Below are 26,521 nucleotides of genomic sequence, written 5' to 3'. Positions count from 1 at the left end.
CAAATTGGCAAACTTAACCGCAGAAAAGAAAAAAAAACAACAACACGCCGGTCTTCCAGTGGCAATAAATAAAAGTAAAAAAGCGCCAAGCAAACCACAAAAAATGAGGCCTATCAGGAGCTTCCGGGCCTTTTAAGCTGCATTCCGTCCTTATTTCCACCTGCCTCTCTAAGGTCGTCAACGATTTGTCCGATCTCCTTTTTGCGAAAAACAGTAACGTGACGATTTTCGGCCTTGCCAACCGAGCGACTTGATAGGCCGAACCTGTGAATTGGGAGAAGGTTTAATTTGAAGCAGCGCAGTACGAGCTTTAATGACAAGTTCCACAAAAAATTGGCCGAAAACCTACTGTGACTTTAGTTACTGGCCTTGTTGTTAGTTCGTTTCTACTCGAAACCCAAACGTTGATAAAGTATGGGGATCTAGTTTTAGTACATCGATATGTCATAATCATTTTCGACGTGAAGAAGTGTTATGACGTACATGTGTGACGTCAGAAGGTGGCTGTTGTCTCTGGATTAAAGAATGAGAAATGCAGCGGCCTTTGATCTTATTAATATTTCATGAGACCTTTCTTCCACTCTTGTAAAACAGTGATATGGCCTTTCTGAAGTTGTACTGTAGCAGCAACTTGCTTTCGCTTTTTTAGTTAATTTATACAACCCCTATTAATTGTAATATCGTTTTCATATAATTTTAATATCGTTTTATGTGTTGGGGTATAGGGTTAACTTGCATTTCGATTTTAATAGTATAAGAAAATGCTTTTTAGGTTTAAAAAACTAAACAGAAGTTCCCAACTTTTTTACCTGGTCGAGCCGGACGTCATCAATTACCAAGGTTGCGCGTCTGTATACTAATAGTACAACACCAAAAAACGTTGTACTATTTATATTTTTTCCTATTTTTCCTGTCTCATAAATAGTTATACCTATCGTTAAAAAGTAAAAGACAGTTACCGCTTAGTCAATTTACCGCTATTTCTAGATACAACAACGGACATCTCCGTTGGCAGAATTACTGCTTTTAACCACTTAACAGCAACTGTACGCTATTTTCGACAAGTAATTTGGGCCTAAGAGAAGCGACTCACTTTCTTGCCATCAAATGGATTTTCTTTCTTTCGTCAGGCGTCAGTTCAGAAGAGAAGTGTAAATTGCAGTCCATATTTCGGGCAATATAGTCCCTAAAAAAAGTACGCCAAAAGCGACGAATATCAGTAATAACCAGTGAATCCTACAGCAGTGATTATTCGCTTAAAATAATCTGTATTTAAACGACCTTATCCGTACGGAAACGTTTAGAAAAAGCCTTTTTTTGTCCAAAAAAATTATCGCTTAGTTAAATCTAGATTTACAAACATAAACATTTCAAGAAATAAAAAAAGTGTATAACCGACGATCCGAGAGAAATTGTTTGATTCCTGTGGGTAATATTGGCCATGCTAGCTCTATTGTATTTATCCAATGAATGTTGAGCTACCGAATTACTTTCAGTTGTAAATTTACTTCTTTTTGACAAAACTTATGTAAAAATCGCTGCATTGGATCACTTGTTTAAAAGGTCCACCTTAAAGCTTAATTAGGTATCAAACCGTTACCGATACCATACGACCTGCCAGTAGTCGGGCATTTATACCACGACCTCATATCGACTTGATTCCGATTTTATAGGGATACCCAATTGGACGGATAATCACAAGCAAATAATCCAAACATAAAAAAGTACATCAACACCCGGCGCACCTTATGACGTGGGAAGCGTTGTCGAACGAGATAAAGCTTTCGTCGGTTAAAATTTTGCCGAGACCCGATCTTCCGTGGCTATGCTGTAAAGACACCGGTTCGCTTATTCCATCGCCTGTTGAAAAAAAAAACAATCTTCAATTGTACTGTGTAACGGTAAAACAGGGTCGTGACACAGTTTTATGGAAAAAAATCTTTTTATAAAAAAAGGCACCCAAATACTTTTAAAGAAAGTTTATAGCTTTTCAAAGACCTAAAATGATCGTTTTACATTTTTTGAAAATAATTAAAAACAAAAACAGTATTAAGTCATGGTCGGCACCACAACATATAGTTAAAAACTGGTGATACAACGGTACTTTTAAAAACATAACTTAAACTGGACTCGAAAAATAAATGGAAAGACTTTTCAATATCCAAACAATTCAAAGAACTTTTAAGGTTCAAAGGCTTTGTGGCGACCCTTTACAAAGTAACAGTTTTTTTGTGCCTTACCAAAGATAGAAAACAATAATATTGGAAGTTCTTAAACTGTGAATAATAAATTGAACGTTAAAATAAATAAAAAATCCTATGGTTATCTCAAAAAGTTATGAGGTGATTGGAAAATTTATGAAGTGACAGGTTTTGACTGCTTGATCGGGGTAAATCAAAGCTATCACGTTAAGAACTTCTAACGTAGTAAAAATAATAAAAATTTTGGTTTGGAGAAGCCCGCCTGAACTCGACGCAAGTCAAAATTTCACGTTAGAATTCAACAACAACAACTTACCGAGTTTACCCAATCCGCCGTCGCCCTTCCATCCCATCTTTTTTAAGAGTATATTTCCGACGTTGTCACTCGCGATCTTTTGCGAACCGGGTTGCTTCCTAAGAAAAGGTAAAGTTTAAGATACGAATCACTAAAGTTCCAATGCCGAACACACGCAGAAAACGGGCAAAAGCAATAGTCGTCTTTAAGTTTGATTAACTTTCAACATTGTTTTAGGAAAACGTTTTTGTTATTATTACCTAATGGTACTGGTTCGTTGTTTTATTGACTAAGTTACTTTGAAAAGCTGAAAGGAAATTTCCAGGAAGAGGCCCTTAAGTGTATAATTATTATAACCAGGGGTAAAAATAGGCCGAGTATAAATTCAAAGATCTACTAAATCCAGACAAAGGTTTAAAAGAGAGTCAAGTTAAAGAAAGTTACGCTAAACGGCTAAAACGACGACAAGTAGTTACTCTCACGAAAAAATTGGCAAGTTTTGAACTTGATTAGACATCCATGGAGAACGTTGTTAAAACACGTATTTTCATTTTTTTTAACTTTTTCTTTCGGCCTTCATTCCACAGTCATTTAAAAATAAAGTAGCTATGAGGCCTATGAAATACGAACTGGCACATATTTCAGAAAATACTGGTCTAACCAAAAAAATTCAGATGGCTTCTCTCAGGATTTTATGTATACAGGTGCGCCGTGAGGGACCAGATTAAGATACACTGGTCTGTAGTAAACCACATGTCCGAAATCTATCAGACGCGGAATACCAACAAGGGGAATATTTTCGAATCAAACTCATGCTGCAAAAGTTACCAAAATGAACTTACTTCTCTATGACGTCGGCCCTATTCATACGCTCTCCGCTTTCGGCCAGGGCTTGTTGGTCGACCACGATCGTCGGATGAGTGGCTTGGAGCGTTTCCAGCGCTTTTTCGGCCGACGCAAGTTTCGCCGCCTTCTGGTTCTGGCCGCTAGATGTCGCCACGTCCTGGTTGCCGAGTCTCACCGTACAAGCCCACGACATGTCCTTTTGTGTGCAAGATATGTCGTTTTTTAATGTAAATAGGCCGAAAGTGACCCGGCTATGATACGCTTTTTCGCCAAGTTAGGTTTCTGTGTGAAATTCTGAGAGATATTCGGCTTTAAAAGAAGAAGTAGGCCGACACACATAAGTAAATGATCAGTTGGCTGAATGAGAGCTTTTCTGTCATTCTAATAATAAATAAATAAAAATAGATGCTCAAGACACATCCTGACGAAATTTCAACAATGGAACTTTTGTGTTTAATCGTTTAAACTTGGCTTTATTATCTGTGTTGTGGCCGCTGATAAGTTGTGTTGTGGCCGCTGATAAGTTACTGATAAGTTGTGATTACTTTGTATTTTGTTCCGATATTGATTCCCGATACTTTGGACCGTCTGAACGGACATTAATGACGTCATTGTTATAACCAAATGGATTTACACAGAAAAGTACAACGGCAATGTCTCCAGGTTGTTTGGTGGAACTCTGCATGGCGTACTGCGTAAGCATATTTGTTTCGATTTTTAATATCACAATTTTCAGGGAAATTTACTTTTTAAGGTAGAAAACCTACGTTGTATAGGATAAAATGCCCAAATTGGCTGGTATCAAATCGGCAGGGCCGGGTAAAGACGTGTACCAAGTTGATATTAAGTATTGAATATCAACAGGCATAACTTTCAGTATACATACTTGTAAATAGCAGTGTTGTAATGACTTTAGTCAATGACTTTACTTAAGGGCACTTAAGTAACTGGTTTTTAAATGACTTACTTGACTCGACTTAAATATTTTGGACAAATTACTAGACTTAGACCGAAGTCATTGTATCAAACAACTTGGGTTGAAATTAGGTGTATTAACTAAATATTTTTTAATAAAATTGGGTTATTATTTGTCCCAACTTTTGCACGTTAAACAATTTGCTTACTTTATGTTAAGTTTTGCTATTTTTTGGTGAGATATTGCCAAAAAGGTTTGACTCTAATTGGCTTTGTCAAAGCGTTTTTGGCCAACAAAATCGGTACAGATATACAATGCTTAGCTTACCATCCGGAATTAAGCAATCTTGGTAACTCAACATTTCCTGTTTACACAACAAAATATTCTAATATATCCATTTAATTTAAAGAAAATAAACAAACCTTCAAATTTTGTTCGAAGCGGTAATCAAACTGCAGTCTGCACAACTGGGCAGAGTTGTTTATGGTGCTTATAGCATTTTCCGCATTTCTTTTCCAGATCACAAACTTGTCTAAAGATGCCACAACTGTAGAATCAAGGTCACTTTCTGAGCACATAGGTGGCAACAGGAGATCTAACAAAAAAAAATTAGGACAATTTAAAAAAGAATACAATTATAAATTATAAATATTTTTTTTATTAAACAATACAGTTTTGGTGTATGACTACATTAAAGCTTTTAATGCCTCAAATGCAAGCAAAGTAGGTAATAATAATAACGAAGCAAGGAAAACATAACAACAACGAAATACTAAAATTAAACAATTTATCCACCACTAGACGAAATACACGGCGTTGCCTAGGTTAAATAGGGTATTTACTTGGAAAAATAATATGCAGCTGTTTGCAATAACATTCCATTTTATGATGTTTAGATAATGATGATGATAAATAATTGCAAAGCCAAAAAGGTTGTGTAGATCAACAACATCTTAAATAAGACGTTTCAATACGAGCTTGCATTATCTTCAGTTATTGTGACTTAGAAGCAATTCAAGCATCGCTTATAAAAGGTGGGACACAATTGTTATCAGTGTGCGTTTCTGTAGTTGGAGCATTATTTAGCACTTTCAGATGTTGAAGAGGTATCGCTGTACAAATCAGACTGATAACAATTGCGTCCCACCTTTTATAAATGATGCTAAGTCACATTAACTAAAGATAATACAAGCTCGTATTGAAACGTCTTATTTAAGATGATGTCGATCTACTCGGCCTTTTGGGCTTTGCAATTCATTATTAAGTTAAATTACAGATCAGTGCAGTGTACCCAAGTATAATCATCATGCTTCTAAAAAAAAGAATGAAATAAGCCAAACTGAGTGCACACAATAAACTTAAACTGCCAATGCATGTTACCTGTTGTTCCATTGTCGCTTACAGCAAGTTGAGAGCAAATGGTTTGATCGGTCTTTTTGCGTTTCGCACAAACAATCTTTACATCAGGAGCTTTTAGAAGTTCGAGAGCTCCTATCACAGCAAAATTTTGAGCTTCACCCTAAATTTCACAAGAAAATAATAAGTAATTTCTATATTTACCTATTAGATTTATTTTCGAGAAGCAACCCCTTTAACATTATGTTCTAACCATGATAACTTATTTATCACAAAAATGGTTTTATATCCTTATGTCACACGATATGCAAAACAGTTAACATTTCACAAAAAAACTTTACTACTGCAGGAAAAAATATAAAAAAATATTCTACAGGGTTCATATGCCATTAAACTTTCTACCAATCAGCACTTGCCAAAAATGTTGGCATGCCATCTGCAATATTTCGTTCTACTAAATGATTTTTGTGGTGGCTCAACTTGCAGTTTTTTTGTGCATTTGAACCAGTCTGTGTATGGCTGGGCTAGATTGTTTACAGAATTATATCGCATTTTACTATGAGCAATTTGCTTGTTTAACTCGTTGTTGTAGTTGCCCAAGCATCTGTCGTTAGCGATTTATGCAATAATTGATATTCAGTATTGGGAGTTTAAGATAATTTAATTGCAGATTAACATATAAAGACCCACGTAGGTATGATAACAACAACAACATGCATCTTTTTTTAACCACTGGCCCAGTCGCATTGGTGAGCGGGCCTGCTTTATTACCACATCAAAATCCCTGCTTTATGACCAAATCCTTACTAAAAAAAAACAACAAAGTAGCCAAAAACTTGTAATGGAAAAAATAGTCCTTGAAAAAAATACTAGTCTGAAAAAAACATAATAAAAAGAGTTTATACCTTGTTTGCTCCAAATCCATTTGAAAGAAATAGTTCTTCTACATAAACTTCACATATGTGAAGGCCAGAATAAAAGTGCAAGTCAACATCATTTGACTGGGCCCAAGATAGAAACAACTTCAAATCTTTTGTTCGAATCTGTGAATATCTGAAAATTAAATATGCAGCAAAATGTCTAGTTGGACAAAACAGAAAACAAATTTTGAACTCACGCTTTAAAAAGAAAGTAGATAACAGCTTGCTCACCTGAAATCTGGGTCACATTCTGCATTCTGGGCACATTTCTTAAACAACTCCAGTTGGGAAATCTTCAAGTTTCTTTTGCATCTGAGTTTTACAAGATCTGCAAGAAGTTGGACAGCTTCAACCTGGGAAGCACTTGGTCGAAGTGCTGGTATTTTAGCTATACTTTCCGATTTTTGGATTTTTGGAACAGTCGGTGCAGCCGGTACTACATATTTTCCACTTTTAAAGTTACAATTTGGTTTGTTTACTGTTCTATAGCCTGTTTTGCAGTCGTTAGGAGGCTCTACTCTTGCGCGTTTTGAAATGGGTGATTCAACATCTGGTGTGGTTGGATTCTCGATTGGGGACTTCTGACTTGGTAGGTTCATATTTTTCTTCTGATCAGTTATTTTGTTTGCTTCTGAAGCCAACTGAGATTCAGCACTTTTGACAAACAGCATTGGCACAGTGCCAGGCAACTTCTTTTGAGCATTTTTATGAGCATAGTCAGGTCTCTTTGAGATTCCAGTTGTTTTGCTGCTTTCTCCTGCATTTGAAAAAAATACATTTTGTTGATTGCAAAATATTTGTAAGCTGTAAAACAATGTACTGATCACATCAAATATAACTCTATGCCAGTCAGTTTCAACAATGATCGCATAATCTCATATTTAACAAAACAATTTCTAAAAAAACTTTTTGTGTTAAACATGTAAATTAAAATTCCTTTTAAGCAAGAAAATATCTTTTAAAATCTATTTTAAAACACAGCAGTTTGGATAGTTAACATTAAAGTTGCTAAAACTGTCCTATCTTAAGTTAAACTTATGAATAATACCTTTTCCAAATAAATGTTTCTCAGCATCTTGAAGCATTTCATGGGCATCATCCATATCTGCTTCCATTATTCTTAACTGTGACATTACTTTTTCTGGATATCTGTTGGATGAAAAATACTTTTGTATAATGGTTATTATTAACGAATTAAATGCCTAAAAAGTCATTCTTACATATTGTATTGGACAAATGCAATAGCACAGACAGTAATCAGTCAAATTGTGTAAGCCTACAGAATAGGTTCTTGCTGTATTATTTTTGCTTTAAATGTAGTCAATTAGTGTGTAAATTTTGAGAAGGTCATACAAACTTGACCTATTTTTTTAATTGTTGTGATTTATTTAAGCCTAATGAAATCAGATCTTGTTAAATGTACGTCATTTTTGCCCAAGATAAAACATATTTCGATCCTAAATTACATGTTGCAACACCAATACTTTACATATCTAAATATATAATTATACCCAATAAATATAAAATTGCTGGGCGCTGGTCTAGAATCCTACCACAACGCGCATTATTTGGGTTAGGTTGCGGGTTAGCGTTTGGGTTAAGGTGGGTCAAGTATTATTATTAAATAAAGAATATAATAATACTTGACCCACCCACACCCAAACCCGCAACCTAACTCAATTTTGTGCGTTGATTTCATAACTGTGGTAGGATTCTAGACCAGCGCCAATTGCTGTATTGACCTGCTTCCCATGAACTTTACATTGGCCCATGCAAAGGATAGGCATAACAATCGTTCTCTATCCGTGGAGTCTTCCCAGTGATGCCTGAGAAAAGTTTTTCTCGCATGCCAATGAGTTTGGCTTTCCCAAGGTGCACGGTGCTTTTCCAATTCGTCGACAAATTCCCGGGTTTCTGACACTAATTTTTCAATGTCCATTGCGATATGAAAGAACCGCTAATTTGGTTTTGGTTGTTGTCAATCAAATAACTATTGATATAAATATCGACATAAAATAACGTATTGCTGCAGTTGTCCACTGATGCTTAATTAGTTGGTGATAAATTTTGCTACATGCGTGTGTATCTTAAAACACTTGGGACTGGTCTGGAACTACAGAGTAACAGTGTTAAAAACTTAAAAAGTGAGAAAAGCGCTGTAAAACAAACACTTTCAACAAATTCGAGAGAAAAAAGTATGAACGTTTATTCCGTTAACAAATTAAGATAATGCTAAACGATTTTTTTTAATTCTGTGTCAAACATCTCTGATTCTGTTGGGTTTTTATTGTTAATAGTTACATCACATGTACGCCTAAAGTCCTGGACACAGAAACTTCGAAATGCTGGAATATCTTCTTTTAAAACTCTTTGCCTACACATCCGTGACTCTCTAGCGCTGCCAAAACTCCGCTGCCAAACCAAGTACAAATCACTGTATTGTTCCAAATGACAAATCCTATTTCTAGATGGGTTCGCTTTTTCTTTGCCAAGTTGCTAAATATTTAGTAACTAGTAACCTTGCTTTTCTGCAAATGTCTGATCGGATCGGACCATTTGGTATTCTGAAAGATCGTTAGGCCGAGCCTGTTTTTTAGTACCACATGCAACTGTACAGAGTGTTGAAAACAGTTCTATTTGAAATTACTTAAATATTCCTGTTAAGTCATTTGAAAAATAAGTCGAGTACAAGAAGTAAAGTCTTTTTGAATGATGAACAGGTCAATCCCAATTAAGTCATAATTTGAGAAAGTCAATTCCACATCAAGTCCTTGTCATAAACTAAACGTTAAACTTCTCCGAATACGAGCAATAACTCGACTAAAAAATACTTAAATTCAAGTTTTTTGATAGCAGCAACTTAAGTGCGTCATTACAACTTACAGTGTCTAATGTGGCCAACAATGTCTCTTCGGAGTTTAAGAATAGGCTTGGCATTGGCACTAATTGCACTATTTAAAAATATCTTTAAACAACTGGTATTTACAAAGTGGCAAATAAATGGCAGCCTACAATACGGTAAAATTAATTCAGGTTTTTAAGATTAGAAATACTGTGAAGTGTCTTTGTGAAAACATAAGCAACTGCCAGCTTGGATTCACGATGAATTATATGTGTTTTGGGGTATGCTGCAGAACAAATTCGGATGCAATGTTCGTCCCTGCATCCTGGCTTGATTTTCGGCTAAATTTACCTTCAAGAGTCAAGCAATTCCTACACACCAAGATACAGGGCCGTGGAGTACAAACTAAGACTACTTAGATCTAGAGTCGACGTGCCCAGCAAAGATTAGGAAGTGCGTATTAGGGACTAACTATTTTCTAGGAAAGAATTGGACTCGCCCTTCGTAGGCCATAGTCTACTCCAGTTGTTTGTAGGCCTTAGTCAAACCGACATCGCAGTCTGGTCGACATACAACTGCATTGCGAACTAGGCAAAATCAATCTGAATAGATCTAAAAAAGCACGAATTATGACAGAGCGATTTTAATGACGTAGCCTAACATTCGAACTCTGGCATTGAATTGAAAGTAGAGCGAAACAAAGCATAGGCGTGAAACAAATGCTTGCAAACCAGCTGTCATTTTTCGCACAAACAAAAACGCTTTCGCCTCGCCGGCGCTCCGGGCGACCACGTGCGGTAACAGAATCGCGAAAGATCGGAGTTCTTTATAGTTTTGTTTTTCATAGAATCACGATGCGTTGTATCTCAGCTTTCGCTTTCGTCAATGTGTCCAACCGGATTCTGGTCGTCCAATGCGCCAAGTGGGGCAAGGTAATTAGCGTAGGGTAGGGCTTGGACCGGTCCTCGGCATTTTAATGGCAATGATGTGGTGTCGGCCATCACTGCAGCCTTGTACATGTTGGGCGACAGTTCGTACAATTCACGCAAAGCCTTGCTCTGCAAATAATCAACAAAACAATTTGAAACAGAATCCCGACTTTAATAATGGGGCCGGCAGTGTTGTGATGACTCGGCCTACGTGCACCAAAGTATCTGTTTCAAAATGACTTGCATTAAGTCTTTCTGGCAATTGACCGGACTTGACTTAAATCATTTGAACTTATGACTTGATATCATTTATGCGCAAACTACTTGAGTTTAACTTAGTGTTTAATTTGATATTTTTTTTTATCAAATTAGGTTAGTTAAGTAACCTGGTAAATGTATTAAGAGGTTTTTACATTATTGTGGTCTAAGATAAATTTTTTTCACTTCAGTATGAGTTTATATTGAGCGATGTCTGTAAACTACAATTACTAGTTACTAGTTAGACAACTACTAGTTACTAGTTACCCAGGGGCGTATCTAGAAGGAGATTTCCCCTATTTTCCGTCTAACGTTAATGAATAATGACGTAATTAAATAGCGACGGGTATGACGTCAAAATAAGGATTGCAATGAATAAGGATTGCAATAAAAATAATCAGACAAGGCCAATTATTGTCCAGCAAAAGCGAACCTTTAAGACGCAAAGCAAACACGTGGACTTAACTTCAGATGAAAAACTAAACCAAAAAGGTGAAATACGTGTAATTGATTTTGGTAGATCCTGTTTAGACTATCAACTAAGTTTCATGTACGACCACGCTAAATTGCAAGCACACCTTTTGCCAACTGAAATAGTAAACAAAGATCGAGCAGTGCGCCAAGTCAGCTAAAATACAAGCTGTGGTTGAGCAAAATAAGATGCCTGGTCTTAGGATATACTTATAGATAGAGGATAATTTTGCGGTAACTATTACTACATAAAAAGACAACTTTAAACTGTCACAGTTAGGGACCACCTTTTAAGAGAATCTACTTCAGTAAAAAAGTGCTGTTGTTACATCAACATTAGATATTAGCGCAGACAGTGAACAGCGAGAAACATTAGCCTAACTCGACATGTTTAGTAAGATAATACAAGGAAGAAGTCGTTACTTACGACTGTCAATTGTCAAATACACCCTTGCTTATCGGCCAACCTGAAGGAATAACGAAAAATGGAACAAGAAACATCCTGCGTTTACGGTTGACCAAACAAGAGACTAAATACGGCGTTTTGCTTTTGATTTTGGTATCACAAAAGTTTAAGACGCGTGACCCAATTACATTAAAAACATTGACGCTTCGGATGGTGAGTTAAACCCTGGCAAAAACGAACAAAAAAACGATAATACCATTTACGAAAAAAGAGGGTTCGAAACTTGAAGACTAATTCTCCTTGCGGCCCTCTAAAACTGCTGCAGGGACCCAAGTTTGGGAAACGCTGTTCTAGATATTATTAATGATTGTGGTATAACAGCAAAATAATCTAGCAAAGCTAGAAATTCAGGTCAGACACATTAACCAGATCTTAAAAGATATATATATATATATTTCGCCAACTAAGGCATCGTCAGTATATCTTAATTTTGAATGAATCAAGAATTAAGATATACTGACGATGCCTTAGTTGGTGAAATATATATATATCTTTTAAGATCTGGTTAATGTGTCGAATTAAGATATACTGACGATGCCTTAGTTGGCGAAATATATATATATCTTTTAAGATCTGGTTAATGTGTCTGGCCTGAATTGCTAGCTTTGCTAGATTATTTTGCTGCTACTGATCAGGAATTAAGGTCGACATTTATCTTGCAAGGGTCAAGGTGATTTCTATTTTTCACATATTCAGTGCAGCATTGATTGTGGTATATACAGTAATTTGTGCCTATATAATTTTTTGATGGAGATGAACAGGTGTGCCTTGTTTTACAATTCAGAAAATAAATGGACATTTAACATTAATATATTTTAGTATTAAAACCATTATTGCGATTTAGAGTCCCAGAATAAGTCGGCACTTAGGGGAACATAAATCAGGGAGTCGAACCCGAACCGAACCGGAACATTATGAACCGGTTTTGGGTCAATTTTTTCCGAACCGTAACCGAACTGAACCGTTTTTTTAACAATTTTAAGGAGCCGAACTGGAACTGAATCGAATAATTTGAAAGAACATGAACCTTAACCGAACCCGTCAACAAAAGCGGTTGACTTGACTCCAGCATGACGTCACAACTTGTATTTTAAAGACTCAAGTTATGCCATGTTTAAAAATTTAATGAACAAATTTAAATATTGATTAAAAAACGTTTGATATTTCAATAATGAGTTGCTGTTTTTTAATGCATCACGTAACTTTGATTGAATGACTTACTATTAAAAGATTATTCTCTACATTTATTGACCCACATTTTTAGATTTAATGCAACTTATATTATATCCGAACCGGAACTTTATAAACCGGTTTTGAAATAATGATGGTCGAACCGGAGCTTAACCGGAACTTTTAAATTGCTCCGAACCGAACCTGAACCGGAAAAGTCAAACGGTTCGACTCCCTGACATAAATACAATAGAACAATTTTTCTCAAATTACCCACCACTAGTATAGTATACAAAGCCTTATTAAGGTGGTAATTTTGGTAAATAAGTAACTTTTTTTAAATTGATGAAAATTACTACGTTTTAATTTTGCCGAGACAATACTGTATGTTAGATTCTATCTGTTTTGAATCAATATATAATTATTATACGATAATAGATTATAAACTGACACTTGTCTAGCACTGAAATTGAGTTGTTATTAATTCAATATGTACAAAAATTTAAATAAACATAAGTAAATACGAGTAAAATTATTACAGATTATTAAAGCTACATTAATAAAAGGTTGAGAACCACTGTTCCAGAAGGTATTGCTCCAGGAAGTTGTGTGAGTTTTATGTTCGCGGTCGGGAACAATTCAAACTGTATTACTAACTAATACAGGTGATTTTGCAGATCATTTTTTTAAATGTTATCTATATAATTTATAGAAAAAACATGTTGAAACGATAACACATGTCAAAGCGATATATATTAGTCTATTAACAACAAAACGTTATTAACAACAAATAAATACCTGACATTGAATTAATCGTTCCATTCTAAAATCCTGTTCTTGTTTTACTTTTAAAACATGTTTATTCCATTTCTTTTCCAAGTCTAAACGATACATTTTTTCCTCAGGTGATAGTTCAACTTTTTCCCTTAATCTAGAACCAACGAAATATAAACTTTTTGTTAGGAAAGCAAAAACCGACAGGAAAAAAACTATGTAAAAGTGTTTGCACTGATTTTAGAGAGTTTTCGATATTCACATGCACTGTTATAAACTATGTTTTACTCGTAGACAAATAATGACATTTTTAAATTATTGTTCAATACTAGGCCATGTGAAGAAGTTAATAAGAAATTCTGGCTTTTTAACAAGTAAATAAATATCTATTTATCACATCTTGCTTAATACGAGTAATTTATTTTTTTTTAAATGTTTTTTACTTTATGAGTGCAAAACAATTGACCACAGGTTTCTGTTTTTCCATTAAGTCTGCCGGTAAAAACCTTAAAGTATTTACACATTTACCATACTGGCTTTACCAATTATTATATCATTAATTTAATAGGCAAATAATCTTATACAGAGTTTGTGTTTTTCATTATGTTCAAAATATGTTTAGCATTAAAATACTAGTTTGTATACCTGGATTCGTGTGTCCACATAAGCAGTGGACTAAAATCAGGAATTTTTATTTTTTGCTTTGGCTTCTTCATCAGCCTTGTTAACTTTCTCTTTTGGCGTGTAATATAGTTTGCGCGAATTTCGGCAGACACATTGCGCATGTCTATTCCCCTGCTGCTAATCGTTACATGCAGCGACCCCGTTAATTTTACACTCTTAGTTATGCAACATGTTCCCAGCATACCTACTGTTTTGTGTTTCCTAAAAGGTAATGCCTAAACATTATTAAAATGGTTAAATCACACAAGTTCACAAATCATGCAAATATAATTGGCAACTTCAATGCCTGTGTTATAGTTAAACAAATAAACAGTCCAATACTGCTCAAAATTATATATTTGCTCACATAATTATGTTAAAAGAATATGTAGTTACGGATTTTATATAGCACCTTTATTACGTTTATCTAACTCAAGGTTAATGATAGTAAAACCATGCAAATATATAAACCAGTTAATAATATAGAGAAATTACATTTTTTAATTATATATTAGTTTGTAGTTAAGGATATGTGGTTTAATATTCAATGAAATCGCTTTTAGCTTAAAAGCGGGACATCTATTTTTAGAAATGAGTACAGAGTTCAGTGCAGAAAAGTTCACTCAATAAAAAAACAACCACTTAAAATGCTTTACAGAAGGCAGATAAAAAACATGATACACAAAATGCCTACACATATATTGTTATACAAAAGCGAATAAGCTGTTGAAGTTTTGCTGACAGTGGAAACGTCAATAAACTTGTCAAAAAAAAATTCACAGTAACACAAAATTTCTCAAGGAATGCTCCGGTGTATAGTTATATCTCCTAGGATTGAAATACAACAATAAATTTATTATTCATCATATTTTAGCACTGGAGTCATTGTGAACAGTTTTAATGACAACAGGTAAATTTAATCCATATCCGGTATGCTTAAATTTTTACTTTATATTCTACAATCTTCAAAAGCAGTATTGAAAAAATTGTTAGTGTTTAGTTAAAATTTTCTTTACTCAGGCACCGTAATGTAAGTAGTCACCTCTTTCTGGGCAGGTAGCACAACTAAAAAATACAGCAAAATGCGCTACATCTTGCAAAGTTTTACATGGTAAAAAAAGTTTAACACGTTAAAAAAGGGTTTAGCAGAGCACAGATTGAAACATCAGTCATCAATCCTTCTTAAACCAGGCCCACAAGACAAGAAGAGCACTGCTAGTCGCAAGTAGACCCAGGGTCAAATTGGAAACTCCAAAGTACTCTTTGATCATGACCCAGCCTCCGCGGCTAATAATCCACTTGGCGAGATGTCGCACAATGAAGTCCACCACCCAAGTCAGCATCTGCTTGACCCACGGCACCGTGTCCAGTCCATCCACTAGAGCGCGCACCGCCAGCTTGTAGGCAAAATAGAAAAGCGCCACGATCCTGCCCCAGTTGAAGTCGCCGTCGGCAAACATTTGAAGGCAAACCCGCATGAAGACGTCCTTGGCCGACTGGATCGGCACCTGGTCAATGGCACGGTTAAGCATTACATCACCGCTCATGTCATCGCCAATCCTCCTTAGCGTTGAAGCAATGTCATGTAGGTTTTCATCTGAAAATCCCCTAACATGCTGAGCTTTGTCTGCACTGCACACGTCCCTGAGCGTTGGCTCGAAGCGAGAGTTGTCGTACTCTGCTCGATCCTGGATAAAGCGACGAAGAAGAAACCTTGCCTGATCACCGATCAGCAGTTCGTCCCTACTCACTTGTTGAACAAACGACCTTGCTTCTTGATGGGACCGTCCGTAGCCATGGCTTTGTCCTGAAGTGCCAGGGCGATTTGGGTCGCCAAAGTCCTCTTGGGTAGAAGAACAACCCGGACGATTCAGGTAATCATGCGACTGATTCGCGTAGCTGTCCTGTCGATCAGGGGCATGACGTCTGTTCATAGAGTCTCTTTCCTGTTGCTGATTTGCAAAACTTGTGCCGCGATTTGAAGGGGTACGAGAACCACGTGCTGTTGTTGGCCGAGGGATCTGTCTCCGCTGAGTAAACTCCTTGTCTCTTTCCTCATCATATTCCTCTGCATCGTCATGGTCTCCTGGATATCTGGGTGCATCCCCACCATCCATGTTCGGACCAAGGGTATTTTTGATTTATTATTAGGTAGCTTTATTATTTTACATAATATATAAGAGGAGGGAGGGGGCTGTTTAGTAAACAAATACTTTTGAGTAATGTTAAATAAATAGGTTTAAAAGCTACGAACAATTTGCGTTACAAAACTCAGTTCCGGGCGCTGGTCTAGAATCCTACCACAACGAAACACCATTTGGGTTAGGGTGCGGGTTAGCGTTTGGGTTAAGGTGGGTCAAGTATTATTATTAAACAAAGAATATAATAATACTTGACCCACCCACACCCGAACGCTAACCCGCACCCTAACTCAAATTTTGTGCGTTGATTTTAGAACTGTGGTAGGATTCTAGACCAGCGCCCAGTTCCGCATCTGCCACACACACACACCAATATTATTTTTCGCAACAAATCGGCTATTAGAATGACAACTTAGCTTCTTTCTACAGTTCACGTATAAAAACTAGTGAGAAGAAATCTGGGCGCTGGTCTAGAATCCTACCACAGTTCTAAAATCAACGCAAAAAATTTGAGTTAGGGTACGAGTTAGCGTTTGGGTGTGGGTGGGTCAAGTATTATTATATTCCTAATTTAATAATAATACTTGACCCACCTTAACCCAAACGCTAACCCGCACCCTAACCCAAATGGTGTTTCGTTGTGGTAGGATTCTAGACCAGCGCCGAAATCTGTTATACTATTCTACTTGTCTAATTTTATTAAAATTGATAAAAAATTTTTTATTTATAATACCTTCTTAATTTGCTTCAAAATGACAACAGACCTGAAAGATACGTAAAAATCTTTTGCGCCGTTAGCGGAAAATATCTCAACAAATTCAGATTTCTAAAATATATCACTGATTTATTTAAGATGTAGTATCACCTTTTTTAAAAAATCGACAAGAGAATGTAGTAACAGTACATCAGTATCGCTGTATCTTTTAAGAACTAAAACATAAACGTTGCCAAATTTTAAAACCGCTAAAATTACTGAACTCTATGAAGATTTCTATGTTTTCTATTTTTTTAAATCTACTTAGTACAGGGATGTCCAACCTGCGGCCCGCGGGCCACATTGCGGCCCGTTTGAAAATTTTGTGCGGCCCGCTAGTCATTTTCACTCCCAAGTAGTATTTTAAACCTTCAATATTAGCCTAATTAAAATGTACCAGCCAGCTTTTAGGGGCGCACTAATAGTATAGGATGGGTATATAATTCTAAAGGCCCGTTATAACTCTAAAGAGCAATACTTAATCTTGAAACGAAATAGGTTCTGCGACCCATTAAATTATTTCAAGTGTCAATGCGGCCCACTATAATAAAATGTTAGACATCCCTGACTTAGTACAAAGCAAAGAGATTATAAGTATAATCCACTGATCTCTATGATATCGATATAGAGATCAGTGGTATAATATCTTTGGTACAAAGAGAATACTTCACTGATTGTGATATATACTATAACTTGTTAGATGTATTATTATAATTTCACTATGGTCCCGGTACGATGACCCGTAGTATTTTTTTAGGGGTCAATCTTTTAATATGGTATTTGTCACTGTTATCATAGAATAGTATTAGTATTCTATGATATTGGTGCAGGGCTAATTAAGGCCGTAGGTCTACTTGGAGACAACGTTATCGATAATTACCACACGACTTACCATTTTAATTACGCAGTTTGTCTGGATAGAAAATCAATGGCGTCATTGTCGGCGGATAGCCAAGGCCTACCTCATTTGTAGAAAGGTTATTTCCACAAACTATTTTAAATATCATTTTTATTTACTACAAGGCGCGTGACACACATGTTTTTTTGTAGACATTTGTCTCTTTTAAACCTGTACGGCTTTTAATGACTCTTTACCGGGTAGGTTACAAATATATATATATTTTTTTTATTTTTGTGTTTTAAATATTATTCTATAAGCGTACGCCAAATGCCCCTTTGTCTCGAATTCCTTTAATTGTATTTTGGCCATGAATTTTTTTTGCCACGTAGGATAAACGGCAGCGTAAAGTTTCCGCTTTGTGAAGTTTACACATCTTTTAGACATTCCTGGGTAACCCCGTCCAACCAAAAATCGCCGACCGATTTAACAGTCATAGGTTGGTCAAAACCAATGGAGTCGTTGTACCTTGCACCGTCGCTTCCGTATATCTCGACAAAAGTCCTAATGTCGTTCAGTGCGATACCGTACAGGCTCCGACACAGCGCGCAAAAGCCCATGTACCTCCCGTAAGGGTACACCTCGCTTGGCTTCATGCTTCGCCATGCAAAGTATGCGGCGTAGGCGGTCTCGTTTTGTTCCAGATAGTGCAGGTAGTCGACCAGGTCTCTGGTAGTATTAAAGTCCTCGACCAGAATGTACGAATTCGGGGGAGCAATGGCCTTGTAATCTTTTCGCCGTCCCCCGAAAGCCACAGGCACCGCGCCCATTACCAAGGCGTTTTGGAAGAACTTTTCAGTGATATAATCCGGACAGTGCAGAGCGTTTTCGAAGGACAAGTAGAAGCGGTACTTTTCCACTTTGCGAATAAATTCCGCCCTTCCGCGGGTGTAGTCCGTCTTCTTACCGAAACACCCACCTAACCTGTCCAGCTGCAGCCCGTTGTCGATTAGGTCCTGGGAAAGTTGAATTCGTCGATTTGTGTTGGAACCAGACTTGCAGTTACTCACGAACCAGATTGCCGACTTGCTTTTTAGCGCCAGCAGCTCTCCAAGGCTGCTGGTAACACCGGTTGCTCCTGTCTGGACTATTTCGATCGGTCTGTAGATGTTGAACTGGTTGCGGGACATCGTGTAGAACGTCGATTCTCTCCTGTGCAATTTAATGTAACATATGTAATGTAAAACGGAGCAATTCAACTCGTACCTCTTAAGCATTAAATTAAGGTGTTCTCGAAAAATAGAACTGTTTTAAAAAGATAGGCCGTTAGTGGAGATTGGACTCCAGAGCTTTACCTTCAAACAGGGGCGTATCCAGAAATTCAAAAAGGGGGGGTACCGAATTTTCAACTTAGGGAATTCCCCGTTGTTTTTTCGTCTGAGGTTAATGACGTCATAAAACAGTGACGGATATGACGTCATAAAATAGCGATGGTAATGACGTCACAAACAAGAAAAAAAATCATCCGAAACAGCCAATTAACGCCCAGCAAAAGCGAACATTTAGACGCAAAGCGAACACGTGCGTTATCGACAATCCTGCCAGCCAGCTGCGAAACCGCTTAGTGTGCGAAGGTTTACAGGCCAATAACTAAACCAAGACCGTGAAATATATGTGATTGATTTTGGTAGATCCATGTATGGGACTAGGCTAAATTACAAGCACGTCTCTCGCCACCTGCAATACTAAACGAAGATCGTTTTCCCGGGTGTTTCGATTAGCGCAACATATAAAACTACTTCGAAGAAACGCGATAACTCTAATAGTTAGTTAATCTAGTTCAGCGTTATTTTTTTTTGGTATAACGGCATTTCTTTTAAATTTCTTGCAAGTTTTTATTACATTGCCGAAAATAAAAAATGTTACAAAATAAATGTCAAATATTTTTGAATACGTTTTCGGTTTGTCCGCGACGCACTTGGCAGCTTTCCACGGCGCAACGGTAAAGAAGGACTGATCTAGTTCAAAATACAGCATCAAAACGTTAACAAACCGGACGTAGTGAGATCATTCGCGCCAAGCGCGAAAATTTTTTGCACGCACTTACGTAGTTAAAATAGTCAAAAAGTATTTAAAATGAACTCGTGTATAGTATGTCAAAGAGGCGACGGGCCTGATGAATCACAGTAGGTTGCCGACCCCAGTCTTACACCAACATCTGAACATCTGATATTAACGCAGACAACAAACAGCGAGAAACTTTTGCGTTTGATTTTGGTTTCGCATTAGCTTAAGACGCGTGACCCAGTTACATTTGAAAACACGTAGCTTCGGACGGTGAGTTTAAACGCTGACAAAACGAACAAAAAACAATAATGTCACTTTCAAAAAGGGGGGTCCAAACCCCCTCCCCCCCCTGGATACGCCACTGCCTTCAAACACCGCCTGGTGTATTGTTAATGTGGGTTTCGTTATTCTTTTGTAGCGCAATGTAAAAAGTTATTTGAAAAAACTGTTTTTAACGGTTGATTTATTAATTGCATATTTTTTTTTTACCAACCGGTGCGCCGCAGGTCAATGAAAAAATATTCGACATATATTTTTTATCATTTTTTTTACTTTTTATTTCGGCTTTTCATTAAGCCCATAGTTATTTAAGCCTACAACAGAACCACGAGGCCTACCAAAACTTGCAAACAATTTAATGGAAATACCAGTATACCCAAAATATTTTGCGCTCTGCTCGCCAGGTGCGCCACCTCGTTTATAAAGTTACACAGGTGCTCCCTGACGTAAAAATGTTGAGAACACTGATTTAACCTATACGCCCAAACAGTCCTTACATTTAGCTACAAAATAAAATAAAGATAAAGTGAAAGGTCTTGGTTAAATGTCAATTATTCAAGAACAGTCAAACAGTATGTATTTTATATTTGTAAAAGCAAAAGCGGAATAAGGCATATTTAAGGATAGCTCAAACACGTTGATATTACAGTACAACTCGGGCTACAAACCTGTACGACAGAGTTGCATTGAAATAGTAATCATCGAGCTTATAGAGGCTGTTGTTACTTTGAAGTGTTTTCTGTGTTCTGGATGGGCTTTGAAGACTCCACCATACAAATAGTTGCGAAGACCTCCTGTTCGGACAACCTTTAGTTTATTATTTTAACAGTGGTTTAAAAAAACTTGTACATTTACTTGGATGTTTCTGCACACGAATTTCGCTTGTGAAAGTGTCAGCAGTGTCTAAAGCCGATCTAATGAGGCCTTATTGAGAAAATATAATCTTGATCTCTTAATGCGCTTTTTGTTTTATGATGTAAAACCGTTTCCTGGAGCTAACTTTTGAATAAAGCCTATAAACCAAAATGAAGCAATCGTACACCTTATATAGCCTTGGATGACAATATTGTAACGAGGTAATTTAACACAGTGAAAAAAAATAAAATTGGACCAGACCACATTTTAATTAAAACAGCCGTGAGTATAAGGTTTGATTAATTGTTTGTAGGGTTAAACTGATTTTGATATTTTTTTATACTGAAATGTAAGTTGTCCATATAATATAACCACTATATATATCCCATTATTTTGCTGTACTTTAACCGTTTTTGTCCAACTGATTCACTTAACGTTTGGTCCACGTGGATTTTTCAAAGTAGGCGTTTTTTTAACTTTTTAGAATAAACTGCACGTACTTTGTCATAAAAATGTATATAGGCCTGTACCTGCTGTTCTTCACGGGGTAGTTCTCTAATAACTCCCTGAAGTAAATTACCACAGCCGCTGTATCCTTATGGTCCAGCTAAAATTGTCAAAGATAAACAAACTTTCATAAACCCCCCTTCAACAAATAATTTCAAAATATATCATTAACGCCCACCATAAACAATTGATAAATCGCTAGCATAAAACGAAAACCGTTTTTACCTTTGTTCGGTCGTGCGTGACCTTGCATTTGCCACATTGACTGCTGTCCGGTACCATTGGGGTCTTGAAAGTGTCCCATGCTAGAATCACCTACATAGTGAAGTATCAAGACTTTTTTGAGTTCATACACTGCCCCTAAGATTTTTTTCGTATTTTTAGCACTGCAGCCAAGCTCGGTCGATTAGCGTGTAAAGTTGACTGTTTGATTGTTTTAACAAATAAAAAAATGCTTTGTAACTAATATTAGCCCTGTTAACTATTATTTTGACTTACAGCTTTGTGCTACGCATCGCCTTGTAGCATTTGTCAGGTTTGTACGTAAGTAATTTTGTAATTTTGAAATGACTCAAGTCCAAGTCAATGAAGTCATTTGAATAAAATTTTAAACTATTTAAATTGGCAAACTCGTTTGATCCCGAGCGAGATGTATATTAGCAAACATAAAAAGCGTAATATTTCAGCGAGCAAACTGTTTTACAGGAGGAAACTGCAGTGAACAACTAGCCAAATTTTACTCAAAAATATTTAAAACAATAGCTTTTCACTTAAAGTCAAGTCATTTGCCTAAACTGCTTAAGTCAAGTCAAGGTATTTAAGAACAGCGATAAAAGTGTACTTAAGTCTAGTAAATGACCTAGATCATTACAACACTGGCATAGGTTTGAAGAAGCATGTCAAACCCGATCTCTGCAATAGGTCAGCAACATCATATTGCTTTTACCTTAGCTGGGAATAAAGAAAGGTTAACAGCTGGATTTGGTTTTCCTTTCTGAACCTTCGCTTGACCTGTAAAAACTTCGGATCGGTTGCTAGGCCGTGACGAAGTTGAATTCTGGTTGCTAGGACTTCGGTTATTGGGTCGCCTCGAAATTTGTAGGTACCTAGGCCTCGTTGAATAATCGGAACGGGACCTAAATGAATCAAGTGTATTTCAATAACAAAATTATCTTTTATAACTTACAGCCATGGGTCGATCCTGAAGGAGCCATCAGGTAATGTACCCCCAAACTATATTTTTGCTAACTTCACTATTATGCAAAAATCGTTTTGAGTTTCACGCGAACTTCTATCTGTTTTTGCTACATGTTTGTCCGTTTGTAGTAATCTGATCGTCCCATAGACGACATGGTACGTCGTGTAAACTTATAAACTCTATAAAGTGCAAATTTTGTTAAATTAAACTACCGTACAAATTTTGTTATTTTGAGTAATATATGAATATGTTGTATGTACCTAAAGTGTAATGTTTGACAATTTTAGCCAAAAAGGCGATCGTTCGATGTAATGCACAAAAATGCAACTTAAATCTTAGTTAAATCACAGTTAAGGAGATGGTGGGATGGACTGGTGAAAAAGGGACATGGCCGCAGGTAAAAATAACATTATTTACCGGTTCGCATATGGGCCTACCTGATAATTATTTAACCGCACCGCCGTTCCACGAGAAATTATTTTACTATTCCAGTTTAGTTTTACCACTGATTTAAACTGTGTGATACAAATTAAACATCACGAAAATTGGCTACGAACTCAAATTTTAAGCCTTTTTCATACCGTTGCAAAGAGATCCAAAATATTACGGTGAAAGCGAATCCAGCAAATATCACACACTTTAGCTTCAGTTTCCATGTTACAACAGCTACAGTTGTCATCGCCTTTCGTGTATTTTGTTTCGTATCGGTTAAACGTAAGTGGTTCAACCTAGAAATGGGTCGTGCAACAACACATACCAAACACTAAAGCTCTGCATATGAAAACCAATCGAATGCGCTCTGTTTTTTGTTAAAAGGTGCTGCATAAAAATTACGTAAAACACGCGAAATCGTGCAAGATAATTACAATTTTCTGGCTAGATTAATTTCCTTTGCATTATTTTTAACACAAAACAATTCGGTAAAGGTATTTTGTAGAATCAAAGGTCTATTGAATTTTCGGTGCGGTGTCTCAAGTAAAAACATCCTCATGTAAGTACACTTCTGTAACCACATAGTCTACCGGCCTTAAAGATAAACTATTAAAACATCCACTGTTTTCATATGCCACGTCGTTACAAATAAACATTTTTTAAAGTTAACAAGCCTAATAATAAAAGTACACATTTTGTTTTCAGGCTATTTGACAGAACGTTGGACCGCATAAAAGGAATTTGGCCGAAAATAAACAATTGTCAAAATACGAACCCGGATGCTTGTAGCAGCTCTGTATTCTATAGTCCAGTTAATTTAGGCAAAAAAGCCTTAAACTAAAATAAACTGCAACGTTTTCTTTGTTGATTTATTAGGTAACATGTGCAAGGAACTCTAAAGGCCAAAGTCGTGTTAAAAAATAAATATTATTAGACCAACTTTTCATGTTACAGCTTAAAAAAAAGCAAAACGACCTGCAGATTATTATCAATATACCAAGTAGGATACTAGGATAATTGCAAATTACCACCAAAAACGACAGAGAATATTGTTCAATACATTTGTCCAAATCAGAGATAGCCTACTACACAACTATCTGAAGAAAACACGAGCTTCGAGTTGAAATTTATGCGATAAACCAAGCCTAGGCCTATACGAGTAGGCTATATACGTGGTAAATCCTGCCGGTTCGCGTATATCGTATATTGCTCTAATCAAGATATAATGCAGTTAAAAATGTTGTCCATGTATATATTATCATAGCTGTGGATTTTCTTGCTTTGTTTGGTGGTATTGAGGTTTCTATCAAGGCAGTCAAAAAAAAAAAAAAAAAGCTTCATGTCGCTGAAAAAAGGCCGTTTCCTGTTAATTGCTGTAAAAGTACATAGGAAAGCCTTGTTTGAACTATAGGCACTACATAAAATTGGCAAATCACAAGCCTAAATGACACAAAACTTCATTAATTCGACACGCGGCTTACAGGTAAATGGAGGAAAAATTGTTAAATCACTTCAGGCAAAGAACTTTTGCTTGGACCTTGACATCAGCCATTTACACTTGCAGCGATTTGCTTTAACGTTAGGCATTCCAAGGGTGGGTTTGTGGTGCTTGATTTGGTAAGTTGAGCTCATATTGTTAATTCAATGAAAGGGCGTTCTAATTGACGTAATTATTTCGCGAGCCGACCACAAGATATGAAGGTTGTTAAATTTGACTCTAAGTCTAAGCCCAATCACTTATGAAACCAACACAAAATGCTGATTACCACTGCTTCGACAACAAAAAAGACAAATAAATATGCCACACCACGCAACATTGAAAAATAACACAGACGTCATAGCACCTAAGTGCAAAAACATTGACTAGCTAATAGCATATCATAACTCTACAGTCTACAGGTTCTTTACTTTTTACAGTTTATAGCCTACTTGATAATTCGTTGTGACAAGACCAGAGATGCGGAGTCGGTTAAAAATAACCCGAGTCCAACTCCCGAGTCCGACTACGGCCTAATGTGCGATTTCGTCCAGTCCCGAGTACTGGCTCCGAACCTTCAGCCTGTATTTGACCAATTTAGGTGACTAATTTAAGGTGGACATTCCACTAACGACTCACCCGGGTGTCATATAATTTACCCATCCAAAATACATGATTAGAAAATATCCAACCTTCCATCTTTAAAATTTACAGTATGCGGCAATATCAGCTTCGAAATTTGGTACTGCGCATGCGCATGTCAGACTCGGGTAGATTTACGTGGTCTTATAACTCGAGTCACGACAACTCTAGTAAAACAAACCAAACTCCGTCCAGTCCCGAGTCCGACTCGCAGCCCTGGGGTGCAATATCTGAATTACGCCATTTTAAAAAGAAATTGTACTGCTAAAATTACCCGAATAAAACTGACGGTTTTGTGATGTATATTTTTTATCGTTGTTAAACAAAGCTGCCTAACATCGCTGAACTTCTTTATGAAAAAAAATACTGTCAACTGTCAGTATTGTAGTGACTTACGTAACTGTTTTCAAATGGCTTGACTTAGGTTTTTTGACAAAGGACTTGACTTGTCATTTGATTCAAATGAGAGTTGAAATTAGTGTTTTTATTTAACATTTCGTTATAAAATTGAGTGACTTATTTTAATCGTTGCACGTAAAACGATCAGATTTCCACATTTTGTTTTTTCGTATTTTATAGTTGATTGATTGCACCAAATCGAATTTGTTTAATTTCAAAATAATTGCAAACTATTTGTACATTATTCAATTTATTTACCTATTTTTAACGGAATATGAAGTGATATCAACAACCCGATCCGTTAGAAATTAGTGCATTTCTAAGCAAAAAGGTCTACGAAAATTAGGGCATCCAATGGCAGAAAAGTCTAGATTTTTAGACCTTGAGGTCGTGGCAATGTACTAATTTGGACCTTTAGGTAAACTCCCGGCGTAGATAAATTGAAAATATTCGTTGAACATTCACAAAAGATTACAAAAAGTGTGAGATGGCATTAATAACACTTGACCCACCCTAACCCAAATAAAGTGCGTTAATGTAATAATTATTTGAATGCTGGGGAAAAAAACAAACTTTCGGTGGGCATAAGATAGTTTCTCGTCCATGGTATACACATACAGGATTGTTACGGCACAAAATGAGATATTAGGGCCTAAAGCGTTTATGTAATTATTAATTCAACGCACATTATTTGGTTAGGGTGCTGGTTAGCGTTTGGGTACCGAGACCTCAAAGTCTAAAAGTCGGACTTTTTGATACTTTGGATGCACTAATTGTCGTAGACCTTTTTGCTTAGAAATGCACTAATTTCTAACGGATCGGGTG

General features: G+C 36.5%; 4 protein-coding genes across 4 annotated transcripts; all 4 read right to left on the bottom strand.

The window, feature by feature from the left end:
- On the bottom strand, positions 1-8,870 carry LOC146167127 (uncharacterized). Its single transcript, XM_083385500.1, has 12 exons — positions 8,277-8,870; positions 7,583-7,683; positions 6,766-7,291; positions 6,520-6,667; positions 5,639-5,777; positions 4,681-4,853; positions 3,339-3,538; positions 2,505-2,615; positions 2,180-2,208; positions 1,746-1,860; positions 1,094-1,186; positions 1-264 (listed from the first exon to the last, which is right to left on the bottom strand). Exons 1-12 carry the CDS (start codon positions 8,471-8,473, stop codon positions 114-116), a joined length of 1,983 nt encoding a protein of 660 aa, XP_083241626.1. The 5' UTR covers positions 8,474-8,870; the 3' UTR covers positions 1-113.
- A 1,149-nt stretch (positions 8,871-10,019) lies between these two features.
- On the bottom strand, positions 10,020-14,339 carry LOC146167126 (large ribosomal subunit protein mL40-like). The gene is made up of 3 exons (XM_083384249.1): positions 14,090-14,339; positions 13,469-13,601; positions 10,020-10,434 (listed from the first exon to the last, which is right to left on the bottom strand). The coding sequence occupies exons 1-3, from the start codon at positions 14,308-14,310 to the stop codon at positions 10,243-10,245; spliced, it is 546 nt and encodes a 181-aa protein (XP_083240375.1). The 5' UTR covers positions 14,311-14,339; the 3' UTR covers positions 10,020-10,242.
- LOC146167125 (apoptosis regulator BAX-like) lies at positions 14,332-16,302 on the bottom strand. The gene has a single exon (XM_083384237.1). It carries the CDS (start codon positions 16,222-16,224, stop codon positions 15,280-15,282), a length of 945 nt encoding a protein of 314 aa, XP_083240363.1. The 5' UTR covers positions 16,225-16,302; the 3' UTR covers positions 14,332-15,279.
- Positions 16,303-18,268: 1,966 nt separating this feature from the next.
- LOC146167124 (alpha-(1,3)-fucosyltransferase 7-like) lies at positions 18,269-19,030 on the bottom strand. The gene has a single exon (XM_083385489.1). The coding sequence runs from the start codon at positions 19,028-19,030 to the stop codon at positions 18,269-18,271; it is 762 nt and encodes a 253-aa protein (XP_083241615.1).
- Between the last annotated feature and the right edge of the window lie 7,491 nt (positions 19,031-26,521).

Source organism: Ascidiella aspersa, chromosome 1, assembly GCF_963924565.1.
Source record: "Ascidiella aspersa chromosome 1, kaAscAspe10.2, whole genome shotgun sequence".
Classification (NCBI taxonomy): Eukaryota; Metazoa; Chordata; class Ascidiacea; order Phlebobranchia; family Ascidiidae; genus Ascidiella; species Ascidiella aspersa.
Note: the sequence above shows the minus strand (reverse complement) of the source record. Positions and strands in the feature narration are given on the sequence as shown.

Excerpts from the sequence above, each read along its gene's own strand:
- LOC146167127 (XM_083385500.1), bottom strand. The coding sequence starts at position 8,473 with ATGGACATTGAAAAATTAGTGTCAGAAACCCGGGAATTTGTCGACGAA. Across the intron at positions 2,616-3,338 it reads AGGGCCGACGTCATAGAGAA|GAAGCAACCCGGTTCGCAAA; the intron begins GTAAGTTCATTT and ends ACCTTTTCTTAG. Across the intron at positions 265-1,093 it reads ATCCATTTGATGGCAAGAAA|GTTCGGCCTATCAAGTCGCT; the intron begins GTGAGTCGCTTC and ends CCCAATTCACAG.
- LOC146167126 (XM_083384249.1), bottom strand. The coding sequence starts at position 14,310 with ATGCTGGGAACATGTTGCATAACTAAGAGTGTAAAATTAACGGGGTCG. Across the intron at positions 13,602-14,089 it reads ATGTGGACACACGAATCCAG|ATTAAGGGAAAAAGTTGAAC; the intron begins GTATACAAACTA and ends CGTTGGTTCTAG. Across the intron at positions 10,435-13,468 it reads AACGATTAATTCAATGTCAG|AGCAAGGCTTTGCGTGAATT; the intron begins GTATTTATTTGT and ends GATTATTTGCAG.
- LOC146167124 (XM_083385489.1), bottom strand. The coding sequence starts at position 19,030 with ATGTCCCGCAACCAGTTCAACATCTACAGACCGATCGAAATAGTCCAG.
- LOC146167125 (XM_083384237.1), bottom strand. The coding sequence starts at position 16,224 with ATGGATGGTGGGGATGCACCCAGATATCCAGGAGACCATGACGATGCA.